The sequence below is a fragment of the Procambarus clarkii genome, chromosome 32 (assembly GCF_040958095.1).
Source record: "Procambarus clarkii isolate CNS0578487 chromosome 32, FALCON_Pclarkii_2.0, whole genome shotgun sequence".
Classification (NCBI taxonomy): Eukaryota; Metazoa; Arthropoda; class Malacostraca; order Decapoda; family Cambaridae; genus Procambarus; species Procambarus clarkii.
The window spans coordinates 30,653,750-30,669,763 of NC_091181.1; the positions used below are offsets into that span (position 1 = coordinate 30,653,750).

The 16,014-nt window shown below is 47.7% G+C and overlaps 1 protein-coding gene across 6 annotated transcripts in view; it reads right to left on the reverse strand.

Annotated features, from left to right (window-relative positions):
• LOC123759342 (streptococcal hemagglutinin) overlaps nucleotides 1-16,014 on the reverse strand; it is a 186,932-nt gene that overhangs the window by 77,614 nt on the left and 93,304 nt on the right. The window contains exon 1 of one of the 6 annotated variants that reach the window (XM_069335104.1): nucleotides 11,300-11,456. The exons of 2 other annotated variants lie outside the window; for them this stretch is intronic. Coding sequence is in view for 1 of the 4 variants with exons in the window: in XM_045744257.2 (XP_045600213.2) it covers nucleotides 626-749 (124 nt within the window). In the remaining 3 variants the exon portion in view is untranslated. 3 more of the 6 variants (XM_045744261.2, XM_045744258.2, XM_045744257.2) reach the window with 3 other exon arrangements.

Genomic DNA, 16,014 nt, shown 5'->3' on the forward strand with positions numbered 1-16,014 from the left:
TCTGTAGTCAATCAAAACGTTTAACTGTATCGTACCTGGAGTGGATTCTAGGAGTTGTTCCACTCCCCGAGTCTGGCCCGGGGCCAGGCTTGACTTGGGATGACTTGGTCCAACAGGCTGTTGCTTGGAGCGGCCCGCAGGCCAACATCTACTAAATCACACACACAGATCACACTAACGTGATGCATCAGATGAACAAATCCATAAGGGCCGTGACGAGGATTCGAACTCGCGTCCGGGAGCATCCCAGACACTCAGTCGATTAAGGCAGTGTCTGGGATGCTCCCGGACGCAGGTTCGAATCCTCGTCACGGCCCTTGTGGATTTGTACATCTACTAAAGCCCGGCAGGTTCAACACTTCTAGGAACGTGCATAATTTTTTCCTGAAGTGTACATTCGTTGTGGCAGTGTTAACTGAACCCAAGAGATAAGAGAGCAAACAGCAGTCAACAGAAAGCTGATGCACGAGGCCCAAGAGCTAAAACTCGATCCCCGGAAGAGTTACAGGTACTATGATCACGGAGTGACGGTACCTCCAGCCTCGTCACTGCTGGAAAACAACACAGTAGTTTAGTATGGCCGCCACACCCCCATCTCGCCCCCCCCCCCCCCTGCTGTATTTACCAGTATGATGTACTCGTCCAAAGTCAAATATAGCCAAGTGTACACCCACACACACACGCCGGGAGACTGCAGGCGGCGGCGGCGGCGACGCAGGCAACCAACCAACTTCCCTCAGACAATACATTCCACATTATGCCATCACACGCCCCCCTCCCGCCCCTCCCCCCTTCATCTTTCACCACTATCACCACAAACATGCAACTGAAGATACAAACCTACTCCCCTAAAAAGTCCGTTGGAAAAATAAGTTACACGACAGGGCAATCTTCCCAACCTTCCCCAAGACGCGGACATCTACTACAAGTGTGGCTGTCGTTGGCGGACATACCTACGGTGAGCGTCGAGGCCGTCTCCTCGGGTCAGTGTAGGCCGACGGGTTGCTCCATGATGGCCAGCAGCACGCAGCAACGATCACACAGTACGTACACTATCCCGAGGTGCAGGAGGCGAGGGGGGCACGAGCACCACCACCACCTTGAAGGACGAGCAGCGCAACACTTGCCCAGACGAGGCGTATGTCCAAGCACTCAGCACTCCACGGTAATCTCCAGCTCGACTCTGCCCTGATAGCTCCCTCCACTACCGCTCACACAAACACGTCCACACACACACACACACATGCACGCACTACATCCCTCCCACGTAGTCCAGCAAGGTAGTACGGGCACACCTGGAACACGAGTAGCCCACCAGCGCTCTTCAACACGACACTAGAAGGCGACGACAGCCCACACGACACGGGGCCCCCGACGACACACACACACAGCGAACATTCCCGGGTAAAACTAGACGCAGGTAAGCGGGGCGGGCCGGCCTGATAAGCCTGTACAAGGTATGTTATCGCTACCCTATCTCACGTGATCTCGGTAAACTCCGTATTAACCTCTATGGTATTAAAATGGCCACCTTGATAAAACCTGCTGTAACACTAGGCTACCACGGCAGGCCACCACCGCCACAGCAGGCCGCCACCACCGCCACAGCAGGCCGCCACCCCCACCACAGCAGGCCGCCACCCCCACCACAGCAGGCCGCCACCCCCACCACAGCAGGCCACCACGGCCGTTCAAGCTTCATTAACAGTTAAGGCCCGTGACAGTCCCTCTACACTGTACACACTTGCGGGCAGGTAAGACAGGAAGGCAGACACGTCAACAGACAGAAAGGCAGACAATTCAACAGACAGAAAGGCAGACAAGTCAACAGACAGAAAGGCAGACAAGTCAACAGACAGAAAGGCAGACAATTCAACAGACAGAAAGGCAGACAATTCAACAGACAGAAAGGCAGACAATTCAACAGACAGAAAGGCAGACAATTCAACAGACAGAAAGGCAGACAAGTCAACAGACAGAAAGGCAGACAAGTCAACAGAGAGGAAGGCAGACATAACAGCAGACAAGCGCAGCAAGTGTCGGCTTACTCTGACATCATCGTTATTCAAACACTCGTTAAAACACGAATTGCCAATTAAGTTCCTTCTGCGAGAAGACTAACTCCCGGGGGGAGTGATGCCGGCACCTTAGCCACTCCTGCCTGGCCTACAGTGAGGGCTCTGACAGTGCTGAGAGAAGGAGAGAGAAAATAGGAAGGAGAGAGAGAGGAAGGAGAGAGAGAGAGGAAGGAGAGAGAGAGAGAGAGAATGGGAGTAGGAGGGGGGGGGGGGGGGTAGGAGAAGGAACTTCACAATACAGGTCGTAAACAACCGTGGTTATAACACAAACATGCCTCACGCACCCCCCTTCCCCCTACACACACACACACACACACACACACACACACACACACACACACACACACACACACACACACACACACACACACACACACACACACAGGAACGACCCCTCGCCTTGTTGTGGGAGGTGACGTGTTTGAGCTACGAGGAGAGACGTGAGGTAACTGGACCTTAACACGCCGAAGAAGTGGAGATCAGCAAGTGGTATTGGGGGGGGGAGGGGGAGCCTAAACGACACAAGACCAGGTGCAACAGCCAGAGTAAACAAGCATGGTTCAAAGCAAGAAACAACAAAGCCAGGAGAGGCACAACAGTTAATTAACTTGAGGCACAACAGAGCCACAGAAATATATAAAGACCTTCTCTAGCGTTGGAGACACGAGGCAGAGGAGCGGGTTAAGACGCACCAGCAGCTGAAGGCAACTCAATAAACGCTGCTAAATGTAAATATGGTAAAAAAAAAAAGCGTAAAAAACAATAACTCTATCCCAAGTTATTGCATTCAACAATGAAGGTTCAAAAGGCGGGGCTACGAGGCAAGCTTGACCCGGCAAGGACATCTAGGCGAGTACACAGCTAGATGTTACGGAGGTTATCTTGAGATGATTTCGGGCTTTAGTGTCCCCGCGGCCCGGTCCTCGACCAGGCCTCCACCCCCAGGAAGCAGCCCGTGACAGCTGACTAACACCCAGGTACCTATTTTACTGCTCGGACACACAAGAGTGTCTCAGGAATGCACTAAAAGATGAAGGTGTGGAAGCCACCTCCAGCCATAATTGTAATCCCAGATTTGACAACGAATTCAACCGACAGAAAAGTTGAATTATAACGCAACAGGTAACAACAAAGTTTGTAGGCGGGGCATCAAGAGCTGGAGCTTGCTCACTTCTCGTCACTCTTGGGTCACTGCAAGAGTGAAGAGAGCGAGCCAGGAGGCATTTGGGCAACCAAAAAAAACCGTAATCTACAGATACTAGTTCGAAGGTATTTCTCAATGGCAACGTGGCGCAGTTACGGTGGCCCAGGAGCTTAGGGGACCTGCTGCCTGGGTAACAGCTTCTCCCCCGAATCCACCTACCCTGGCTTTGCGCCCTGGTGAGGCCACTCCAAATGTGCCAGTCGATAAGATATTGGGCACATCAACTTGCACAGTAACTTTCCAATAAGTCGATCAATATTTGAAAATCAAGAAAAACCCAACACCGGCCTCTCCAGACCAGGCCGACACCAGAGCGCAACTCCATAGTCTCCTGAGACTGATGGATGCCTACTACTACTACAAGACAAGTACCGGTGCAGGAGCAACAGTACCTGGTGAGGGTGGTGAGTAGCGGTACTCTCTAGTACAAGCTGTGGACAAGTACAAAGTCCCCCGTGACCTGTTTACTGTGAAGGAGGCTATGATGACATCATTGTTCGGTCAGCACTGAAGTAATGACCGAGATAGTCCCAGATAGCATTAGCATGCTACTTACTCCTTCAGGGGCCACGAGTCATCAACCATTTATTTACTTTCCCCCCCCCCCCCCACCTACGAAACCTGTCTATCTTTCCACAATGATGGCGGCTTTGTTTAGATACAAACTATTAAACAGTTTATAAGCGCTGAAGCACTGCGATGCTGTTTACAACATAAACAACCTTGAGTTATGAAGTTTCTAAACTCGTAAAATGCTAAATATATATAAACAAAGCTGACATGATTGTTGAAAGATGTACAGGTTTCGTAAACGGATGTAAAAAAAAAAAAAAAATGTTTGATGTGTGGTGGCCGCGGACTTGAGATGTGCGAGACACACACAACAACACATCAGGGATGCAGGCAGGAGCGTGGCTCCCCCCAAGGCCACCAGGACCAGAGCCTGCTGGAGCATACATGCTCCATGAATGCTGCTGGCTGCCTGTCCCAGAGTCGTCCCGAGCATAGTAATCACTGCCTGCGTTATACCCCACTCCACACTCTCCATCAATGTACTCCACACTCACCATCATCATCAATGTGTTCCAATTCCATTCACCTGCGCTGTGTGGGTCTCGAACCTGTGGACCCCAAGGCGTGTGTGGCCGATGCTCTATCGTCTGGGCTATGAGTAGTCTTAAAAAGGAAAGTGTCCAGAAGCTTTGGCATCCGGCTGCCAAACTGGAATGTTAATGTGTTCAACATTCATCACCGAACTTCTCAAATAGAAGACACAACCGTGTCTTGAAACCTTCACACGCAGACTAATGGTTCCAACACAACTCAAAATTATTTGAACTTCTTATGTCAGATACTATTCAAGCCTCTCTACAACGGACAGATAAATATTCAGGACTCCTTACAACGGATAGGTTAGTAATTTGCTTTGATAAAGTAAGTGATTAGCGATAAATAAATGATAGCACTAAGAGACTGGATAGATTTATACACAAGATTTCCTAGTCTACCTACACTTCCTGTATGCTATCCACCAGGGGCTAGATTCACGAAGCAGTTACGCAAACACTTACGAACCTGAACATCTTTTCTCAGTCTTTGGCAGCTTTGTTTACAATTATTAAACAGTTAATGAACTCCGAAGCACCAGGAGGCTGTTTATAATAATAACAATTGATTGAACAATAGGTTCCAGGATGCCAAGACAACGCTTGACAAGCTAGAAGAAACCAGATACTATTCTTAAGGATAATCAATAGGTACCAATCCACAGTCTCTTAATAGTGGCATGTTCAACAAGGATTTTTTAGGACATTACATAGGCCTACACTATGCGCGATACCGTAATGGATTAGTTCAAAATAGGTAGTTCTATTTTGATAGATTTTGATAATTCAAAATATAAATACAAAATAGATACACAGCGATGAGGCACCACAGTTGCACGAGGATACAAGTGGCGATAATTTAGACTGGAGCTCCCTAGAGAGCTGCTCTCGTATAGAGTCTAGAAACTAAGACAGCCAGCCTAAGATTTCAGATGATGCTACAAGGTCTGGGGAAACGATAGGTTGATACCTGGTGTAGGGCTTGTGGGTGGAGCCTCCGTCTTGGATGGAGTGTACGGGTACAAAGTGAGGTGGAACAGCTGAAAGGTTGTAACCTAACCTCAGTATCTGTACCTGGCTGAGATACTTGGGGGTTATTTCATCTATGTTGAACGTATCACAGTACTTGGGGTATTTCAGCCAGGTACCGTTAATGGGGGTAGTTTTAATAGGACAATGATCATTATACTCCACATGGGAGTATAATGTGCAAATTACCGAACTGAACTCAATTCGAAGAAGAAGACATTACAGCAGAGACCTTGGACGTATCCGGGTTACAAATATAAGCAATGGTGACCCACGACAGTTGTTCCCTGTACTATTGCTTCACAGGTTGTTCACGGTGAACAACAAGAGTCACGCTAAAATACTGAACTGTGTTAGGGGCTATTGCTCCTCACACACACACACACACACACACACACACACACACACACACACACACAGTTGAGTACGTCACAGCTGCCACAGTTAGTGTAATCTCACTATCTCTCGCTTATCTGGGACACGCTATCACTAGTCACAAGATATGGTGGTGGTGATAATGGTACAGTCTGGACACGCAATAGTGTAGGTGACCCCCCTCACACCACCCTCACCGGACAAGAGGTCAAGGTTCTATGGCATCTACTCCTGCTCCCTGCTCCTGCTGCTGCTGCTGCTGCTGCTGCTGCTGCTGGAGGAGTGGAAATTCCACGAAGGCATTTCACGCCTTCGTGACCATATTATCGTGGGTATGCAAGCCAAAGCCGCGCCGCCTCCATGACACCAGCGGCTGCTGAAGATGGTCACGCGTCATGAAACATTCACGCAACGAAACCTGTACATCTTTCGTCAATCGTGTCAGCTTTGTTTACATTAAATACTTCACGAGTTTCGAAACTTCACAACCCATGGTTAATATTGTTATGAGCAGCCTCGTAGTGCTCCCGTGCTCAAACTCTGAGCTCCAAATTCGACATATTCGAACGACCCGACTATGTAGAACGACGGATAAATTCCCTTTCCAGAGACTATGTATCATTATCTTGGTCGTGTTAATATGTATCATTATCTTGGTCGTGTTAATATGTATCATTATTTTGGTCGTGTTAATATGTATCATTATCTTGGTCGTGTTAATATGTATCATTATCTTGGTCGTGTTAATATGTATCATTATCTTGGTCGTGTTAATATGTATCATTATCTTGGTCGTGTTAATATGTATCATTATCTTGGTCGTGTTAATATGTATCATTATCTTGGTCGTGTTAATATGTATCATTATCTTGGTCGTGTTAATATGTATCATTATCTTGGTCGTGTTAATATGTATCATTATCTTGTTGTCCCCACGACACAACATACTACCCCCGAGCGATGTCCACTCAGCCACGAGGTCCCCCCAACAGCGTGCAGTGTGTGTTGGTCTTGTGGCCAAATCTTTGTATGGCTATCATCTCATAAATATACCCCATCATAATGACACAGACATTGCAGCCAGATTAGCGTGTAACAAAGAGGAAGTTGAATTAGATCTAGGTATCCCCATCTCTGCTGTCAAAACTGTATTGGTCCAAACCCTCAGGTCTCATAGAGAAATTACTGACTCCCAACGACCTGAAAGCACCAGTATAAAAACCTATGATTTGTTCAGATCTGAAACCTATGTTTATGGGCAGCACAAAATGTCGACCAGACTGTGCGACACAGTGGTTGCCAGGATCAGGTTGGGTTACCGTTACCTGTGGCAGGTGGCTGCAGGTGACGGATCTTCCAGTCCTGAGCACTCCAGGTGCAAACTCTGTGCAGGAACTGGGACATAATCTCCCACACTACATCACCGAATGCCCAGTTATCATACCATTCAGGCCCATTGACATGAGCTATCTGGATTTTTGTAATGACTTTATTTACTCTCGTGTTCATGATGATATCCTCATAATGCACCCAGAGTCTGCCAGGGCAGACTACCTATCACATGCCTCTGTATGACTAACCATCCTGTGTGATGGGGATTTGTAACATCACGTACCTATTTTTTTTAACACACACACTGTACCCCCCTTTATATACTCTAGTGTTGCTGCACAAATGCAGATGTAACCCAAATGTGTTAATCAAAAAAGTGGTGGTGTCGGGGCGCCCCTGGCGGTGGTGGGCTTGTATACACAAGTCACAAGTCATCGTCCCACCACCATCTACGACAGATTACCTAAATTTACACCCTCGCTAATACGAACCCACCGTAATATTAACGCCACCAATTGCTCCAATTAATCCACACGTCGACTAACGACTACATCCGTATTAAACATCTACACATTAAGCATTAATGTCATATATAATTATCAAACCGTCATTGTCTAGTCTGTGGACTCGTTTTAGCTGAAGAATAATCCACTTGAAGGAGAAGTGGAGGGCGGCGTGTGAACTAAGCAAGAGTCCATTCAAGTGCAGACATGGTAGAGGTGATGGTGGTGTTGAGGTCCCAGCGGCTCTCAATACCCCGCCCGCCCAGATTACAGGCCACACTGCCGCCCCCACCACCTTGCTTCCCTCCACAACACTCCCACCTGCCTGCCTGCCTGCCTGCCTGCCTGCCTGCCTGCCTTACGCCCACCCTCACCGTATCTTTTTTGTTCGAACCTCTGCTGTGAAAAAAGTTAATACGAAGAAGGAAGCCCTCCACGAGGCTGAGAAAAAACAGAGGAACATATTCATCGAAAATCGGATTCCACGACTCTCTGAAGCAGCTAAACGACTTACAAATGTGGCAGGCGTAAGAGTAAGACAAGTGGACAGAAGCGCCGCGATGGTGCCGATACCAACACAATACACGAACACAACCAGCCACATCCTCAATGACCACACTAAATGTCAGCAACTTACCAGGAGCCCTCTACCAGTTCCTGTCATCCCCGAGGAAACATTACCCTACAGATGCACGGAGTGGCACTAGGCTCCCCCTAGGCGTGGTGTTTGCTCACTCCTACCTGGGCATCACCCAGGAGTGTATATTCAGTAGCAGGCACACACCAAGAGTATATTGCTGTTATATCCATGACATATTTGTAACAGTACAAGACCTAGAAGAGGTAATCAATCCAAGAGCCGTCTAGAGAGTGAGTGAGGACTCGGATTCACCCATAATACTTTTTTTATTATTATTTTCTACCTACAGACGTGGCCACACATTTACAATGCTAACCAGCATATATACATCTTCTTCTGTCCTCCATGGACAGGGCGAGAGATGTGTTAAACATATGTTTCAGGGGTTTATTGAACAATCAACCACAGAAGGTGATTCGGTGCTTTTAAAATGCTAAGCTAACCTACATACATAAATACATAGATACACAGATTTACGTATGCCCTACATAAAGTGTTCGGCGTGTCTTTTACATAGTGTCATTAATGTGCATTTACAAAGGTGAAATGTAATTCTGATCAGCTTCCACGATAATAGTGACAGTAACAGTCTGTTGTCCTCACTGTTACCGCCCTGGATGTACTAGTAACACACAACAGCATCTCTAAGCACCAGCGTACATAAACAGCCTATAAACACAGTATTATGCCTAAACGGTAGGAGTGAGCTGCCCCCAAAAGATATAAAGCCAGTGTTCTCAAACGCCTGGTCTAAGACCGAGCCGAAAGAACGTTAAGCCCCGAAATCATAGCAAGTCCTTAAAAACTCACATGAGAGAAGCCTACGACATCACCCTAACAAGAGAAATGCTGAATAAAAACACTGGTATATGAGATAAAGCCCAAGATGTAACATTACAAATTCGTGAAGCTCTAAACATAACAGAAGAGGCAATAATGACGCGGGATTAGTTAGTAACAGTTGACTGATTGACAGTTGAGAGGCGGACCGAAAGAGCAGCGCTCAACCCCCGCAAGCACAACTAGGCGAATACAATCGTGAGGCAGGCAATCAATTCAAGACAAGAGTATGGGGAGACACGATCACTACCTACAAAATTCTCAGAGGAATTGACAGTAGATAAGGATAAACTGTTTACCACTGGTGGTACGCGAACAAGGGGACACAGGCGGAAACTGAGTACCCAAATGAGCCACAGGGACGTTAGAAAGCACTTTTTTCAGTGTCAGTAGTTAACAGCTGGAATGCATTAGGCAGTGATAGGGTAGAGGCTGAGTCCATACACAGTTTCAAATGTAGATATGATAGAGCCCAGTAGGCTCAGGAATCTGTACACCAGTCGTTGACAGTTGACAGTTGAGAGGCAGGAGCAAAGAGCCAAAGCTCAACCCCCGCAAGCAGAACTAAGTACGTACACACACACACACACACACACACACACACACACACACACACACACACACACGAGAGTGCGCCCTTATGTCCTGAACACGTGAGTCAAGGCTGAAGTGTTCCCCTGTGACTATCTCAGCCGTGGATGACTTGCACATATTCCAGTCTTTTTCGTGTTGGAATACAAGTCTCGCCCAAGTGGGGAACAATCCCAGATTTTGGGTTACAACTGAGTCTGTGAGAAGGCGCTCAAGTGCCTAAACTCCCTCAAATACACCGCTATATTCAACATGTTGCTTGGTGCAGTTACCCCCCCCCCCCTACCTCCCCCCACGCTACTAGTCAACAGTGTGTGTGTCTAACAAGGCGACAACAGAGGTCATTGATTACTTACGTCATGCTAGGAAGCTTTGGGTAATTAGACGGACCCAGGAGGAGTGGGGGAGAGGATAGACAAATTGATAATAGCCAAAGTAGACCACTACGCTAAAGATAGATAACGCGTCAATAGACTATGTTTCTTCTTTCAAATACCTGGGTGTGAGGAATTTGAAGGGCCTGCAGGAACATGATAAAGTTGACGCCCTTGCTAAGGTTGCAGTAAATACTGTTGAACGGAATCTTGAGTTATCAAATAGGTCCCTTAAGTGTCATTAAACGAGAACTTTGGGATAAATTTGAAGTAGAACAGTGCAAACTGGAACTAGCAGGTCCATTGTTTATCACAATGAAATGTGTTCAGTAAAACATGTGTATGGGGCCAGTAATAACATCAGCAGACTAACAGATGTTGTCACAGCTCGAATAAGACTTGACTGCAGGTATCTCTGGCAGTTGGGCTTGTATAGGCATCTAGATGAAGTAAAGTGCAAAGTGTGTGGACAAAGATGGACACACACTCGAGCATTATATCTTCGACTGTAATAAAATTGAGCCATTTAGGAGGATAAATCTAAACTCACATTGTATAAAGTGGTAAACCATCTTATTACTAAGGATAAAATACCTCAAATATTTGCACTGTATCCATATTTCACTTCCAGTAGTTAAACGACATTAAGATTAAGAAGCAAGTAGTGCATTGTGAAGACTAATAATAATAAACAGCAGCTCCCCTGTTACTATATCTCCATAGCTCAAACAATTATGTATTAGTGATAATCATTATACATTAATTATAGGTCATAACTGTAAATATACAAGCTTACATGAATGGCTATTGAAATAGAACATTCTCTTTAACTAGCTGACAATATAATTACAAGGTGTGAAGGATAGAATTAATTGTTAATGGAATAATCTCCGTTGAGATCTGATAAAGACCTTTTGAGCCCTCTGTAATCCTTTTTGCGCTACCGCTCACAGGATCAGTATGGGGTGCACAATAAACTAAACTCAATCAAATCAGGAGCGGTGGTGTAGGACGAGGGTGTGACCTGAGAGCGAGTCTCTGAGCCATACCACTAGACCACACCGTGACTCAGCCCACATACCTAGTCATCCAAGACTACTGTACCACCAGCCCCAGGTGACAGCACCGCTAGGCTGCTCCAACACTCTCCACACCTCCCCCGACCACACTCAGTCGACAACAATCCTCGTCACGGCCCTTGTGGATTTGTTCACTCAGTCGGTTTACCTTAAGTCGGCTTCCAGAGATCTTGTACTGGAGCAGGACCGGCCTGCAGCCTGGCGTGTGGGGGCGGTAACTGTGTCGGTACGACACTGGAGCAGCAGTAGCCAGGCCGACCCCCACGGGCACCTCCTCAACTGATCCGTCAAAGACTGTGCTGTGTGTCTCTCAACAGTTGTTATACCGGCGTTGTATATATATTGCTGGCGAGGACGCTGCCACACACTGCAACCTTCATGCTGTGCGTACGGGTTGCAAAACTTGGCGTCATCTGTGTATGTGGGGTATGTTTGAGCCACTGTTGATATACATGTTAAACGGTTTAACTTGCGCATCCAAGTTTTTTGAGTGCCTTAGCTGAACGAATACCGTGAATCAGTTTCAATGTTGTGCGCCTCTGCGGCCTTCCCCGCCACTACTCACCAAAGTGGTTTCTATAATTTCCATTTGAATTATATTTTCTTTCCTTGATCATTAAAGATAATATTTTTTCTTGTGTAATGTCTTCAGCTTTCACTAAGTTGGTCCTGCTCCACAAACTAACACATTTCAAGAAGATTTTGCACATTTCGGCACTCGCCGAACATTTTATTTCGTTCGTCAGTTTTGAACATTTCAGATATGTGGAGGTTGGTCTGCACATGTGGGCTTGTGCTCCCTACGTCCAGGTGTGGAAGGTGTGGTCGTGAGGTTGGTCTCCACACCTCGGTTGCTCTTCTATAGATCAACACCTCGTGTCCTAATTGCATTTGTTCTCTACGCTTGCCATTTCTTTTGAACGTATTGCATGTATAATGAATGTTAGGAGACTCGGAGCCCGTGGTGCGAGAAGGGAGTGCATGGACACGCCCCGCTTGCTTGCTTGCTTGCTTGCTTGCTTGCTTGCTTGCCTGCCTTAAGAACCAGCTCTAGTAATTTTCTTCTAACCTTGTGTATTACCTCCTGATTAAGTCAAAAGTTTTATCAAGTAAATTTCTGACCTGTATCTAAAACTTGGGGGTGTGAGTGCCTCCACCACTGGTGTGTCACCCCGCGTCTCTCACCGGCTACACACTAGTCTATGTATTTACGTATGTAGGTTAGCTTAGCATTTTAAAAGCACCGAATCACCTTCTGTGGTTGAGTGTTCAATAAACCCTTGAACTATATGTTTAACACTTCTCTAACACTGTCCATGGAGGACAGAAGAAAATGTATATATGCTGGTTAGCATTGTAAATGTGTGGCCACGTCTGTGGTAGAAAATAATAATAATAAAAAAAAAAAACTAGTCAACGAGCAACATCCGGAATACGGATGTTGCTCAAAAAATTTCCTAGATTTTCCATGCAACATTCAGTTTGTAAATTCTGTTTAATGAATTATTCAACTTACGTCGGGAAGCTTAAACATTAGGTTAATACCGAGGATTTTGGTGTGGACCATCACACACACAAAAAAAAAAAATACGAAAAAACACGAACACGAAAAAAATGGGTATAAATTGGATAATTTTAGATTTAGGAAAGACTTGGGTAAATACTGGTTCGTTAACAGGGTTGTTGATTTGAGGAAACCAATTATCGCGCAACGTGGTGGAGGTGGGGTCCCTCGATTGTTTCAAGCGTGGGTTGGACATGTATATGAGTGGGATTGGGTGGTTATAAATAGGAACTGCCTCGTATGGGCCAATAGGCCTTCTGCAGTTACCTTTGTTCTTATCACAGTCTCTCTACCACCACCAGTCGTGGAGCACCACAGTTCTGCCCACACAAGTGGGCCCTGTAGTGGGTCGTCCTCACCTGTCACATTCATGGTACTGAAAGCACGGTACGCGTGCATGGTACTGAAAGCACGGTACGCGTGCATGGTACTGAAAGCACGGTACGCGTGCATGGTACTGAAAGCACGGTACGCGTGCATGGTACTGAAAGCACGGTACGCGTGCATGGTACTGAAAGCACGGTACGCGTGCATGGTACTGAAAGCACGGTACGCGTGCATGGTACTGAAAGCACGGTACGCGTGCATGGTACTGAAAGCACGGTACGCGTGCATGGTACTGAAAGCACGGTACGCGTGCATGGTACTGAAAGCACGGTACGCGTGCATGGTACTGAAAGCACGGTACGCGTGCATGGTACTGAAAGCACGGTACGCGTGCATGGTACTGAAAGCACGGTACGCGTGCATGGTACTGAAAGCACGGTACGCGTGCATGGTACTGAAAGCACGGTACGCGTGCATGGTACTGAAAGCACGGTACGCGTGCATAGTACTGAAAGCACGGTACACCAGATATAAAATACTGGCCATGATCACGGATAGCGGGTGGTACAAAGGCTTCTTGTTTCGTGTGCGAGGCTGACTGTTGTAGACCACAGGGGCTGCCCCTCTCTCGCTGCTTCTGCCTCTTGTTTCAAGATTACAAGTTTACAAGTGACCTTGCTTCAAGGTTTACCAGTCCTCATATTACTTGTATTTACCGTACACTGTATATATTTTAATTACACATTTTGACCAGATTAATTTTAGATAAAAGAAAGAATAAGATGATAGCAAATCATTGAAAGTGGTTAATCTTGTTAAAGAGCAAAGGAATATATTACATAGAGGTTTATTCAGTTTCTCTGTGTATACTCACAGTTTACTTTTGCCCTGAATTAAGCTGAGGATCAAAGAATACTTTGCTGGATGGTCAATAGGCTCGTGTGACAGCCTAACCCTCCAGAGACAGCTTGGCCAAGCACCAACGTTGTTTCAAGATTCAGCTACTGGGAACAAAACGTTCCAAGTAGCACGGGCTATGGTGAGCCCGTAGTGGACTTACCTGGCACAGGAGCGGGGCTGTGCCAAGCACCAACCCGGGGAGCAGTTTACATACCCTAGAAGTCCTTTCGATAGTTACACAGGAAGTTGAGACGGATTACAATACCAATGATAGCTTGAAGACGCCGCCTCGAGGCGCTTGGCAGCTCACGTGACGGCGCATAAAGAAAACTTTCTTAGATCTTTAACTTACAATAACAATCACACGTATGATTAGTTAAAATAGAAAGTATTGTACCTGAGAGTGTGACCTCCCTTCCCCCCCTCCTAACCCCCACTTCAAGAGTCTTTCACATGCCACCTGGCCGCCTCACAGCCACCTCACCCGCCACACAGCCACCTCACCCGCCACCTGGCCGCCTCACCCGCCACACAGCCACGCTCTCCATGACCCCTGGCGGCCGGCGGAGGGTCGTGTCTTCGTCAGCAGCAGCAGACAACTACACACAGGTCTAGCAGCAGGCTTCTTTTTCTTCCAAGGCAGCAGGCTCCCTCCTGCAGCTGGCAGCCGTCCGTGCAGACCAACAGCAGGCACACCTCAACAGGCTCTGCAACCTTCTCAAGTAGTCTACAGGGCTGCCATTGCCGTTACCCGAGTTTAAGGAGCCGGTCGGCCGAGCGGACAGCACGCTGGACTTGTGATCCTGTGGTCCTGGGTTCGATCCCAGGCGCCGGCGAGAAACAATGGGCAGAGTTTCTTTCACCCTATGCCCCTGTTACCTAGCAGTAAAATAGGTACCTGGGTGTTAGTCAGCTGTCACGGGCTGCTTCCTGGGGTGGAGGCCTGGTCGAGGACCGGGCCGCGGGGACACTAAAGCCCGAAATCATCTCAAGATAACCTCAGGATAACCCGTCACCAGCGTGGGCGAAGACAACAAGGCACTTCTCTGTTCACTCACACTGTTAAAGGTCGCCGAAACACAGGTCACTGATCATTGTGTTTCAGGGTTAACTCTTGTGTTCTAAACATGTGCGAAACACGTCATGTGATGTTAGTTTCACGTGTTAAACCTCACAACAAACACAACATTGAAAACACTCCAACTGGTTATTATTGGCGTGAGGTTGTTAGCGAGAGAAGACGGGATGGTGACCACCAGTTGGGGCGCCAGGAAGCACGCCTCGTTATCACCACACACCACCCATTCACCTGGCTCTTCCTCTCAAGTGGCACTTCTCCATGGTGAAGACTGACCACACAGCTCTCACATGAAGGAGTCGCAGTGAGAGCCGCTACTGGGCCGGGAGGGAGGCGTGCACCACGCCGCCTACACACTCCGCCCTCCACGCCCGCGCGCCAACTACTGTCGCGCCTCCTCTTCCACGCTACATTCCGCCAGCTAAACAGTCGGCTGGCGATACCTTTCCGCTCGGTGGCGCCCCATTATGTGAGATCTTGGCGGTGGAGTCTCCAGCGATGCTGACCCCACTCCCCCTCTCATCCACAGCTTGATATATCGTTCAGACTACCGCCTTACTGAACGACAGCATCCTCGGCTGCCCTCAGCATGAGCACAGGGGCACCTCCGCCCCCCCACCCCCCTCACACCACCTAATATGTAAGGGAAATGAAAGTCTGTGGAAGGGGGACGGAGGGAGGAAGCCAAAGAATGTGAGAGGAGCAGCGGGGTTGTGCTGGTAATTCTGGTGTTATAGAAGGGGAAGGGGGTGCTTAGCCACGTCCACACGCGTGACTACACGCACATGACCACGCCGACGTGACCACACGCACCACGATAAACTAGGCACAATGCTACGCACGTATTCAGCATGTCAGGGACCACGGAGCACGTGGCGGCCCACAACACTGGCCGATGGAGCAGTCACCGGGGACCGCCACGGTTACATGCGCCATTAACTGTTCAATACGTCGGTGATGATTGAAGAGATTCCTTCCCGACCCAGGCGAGGGG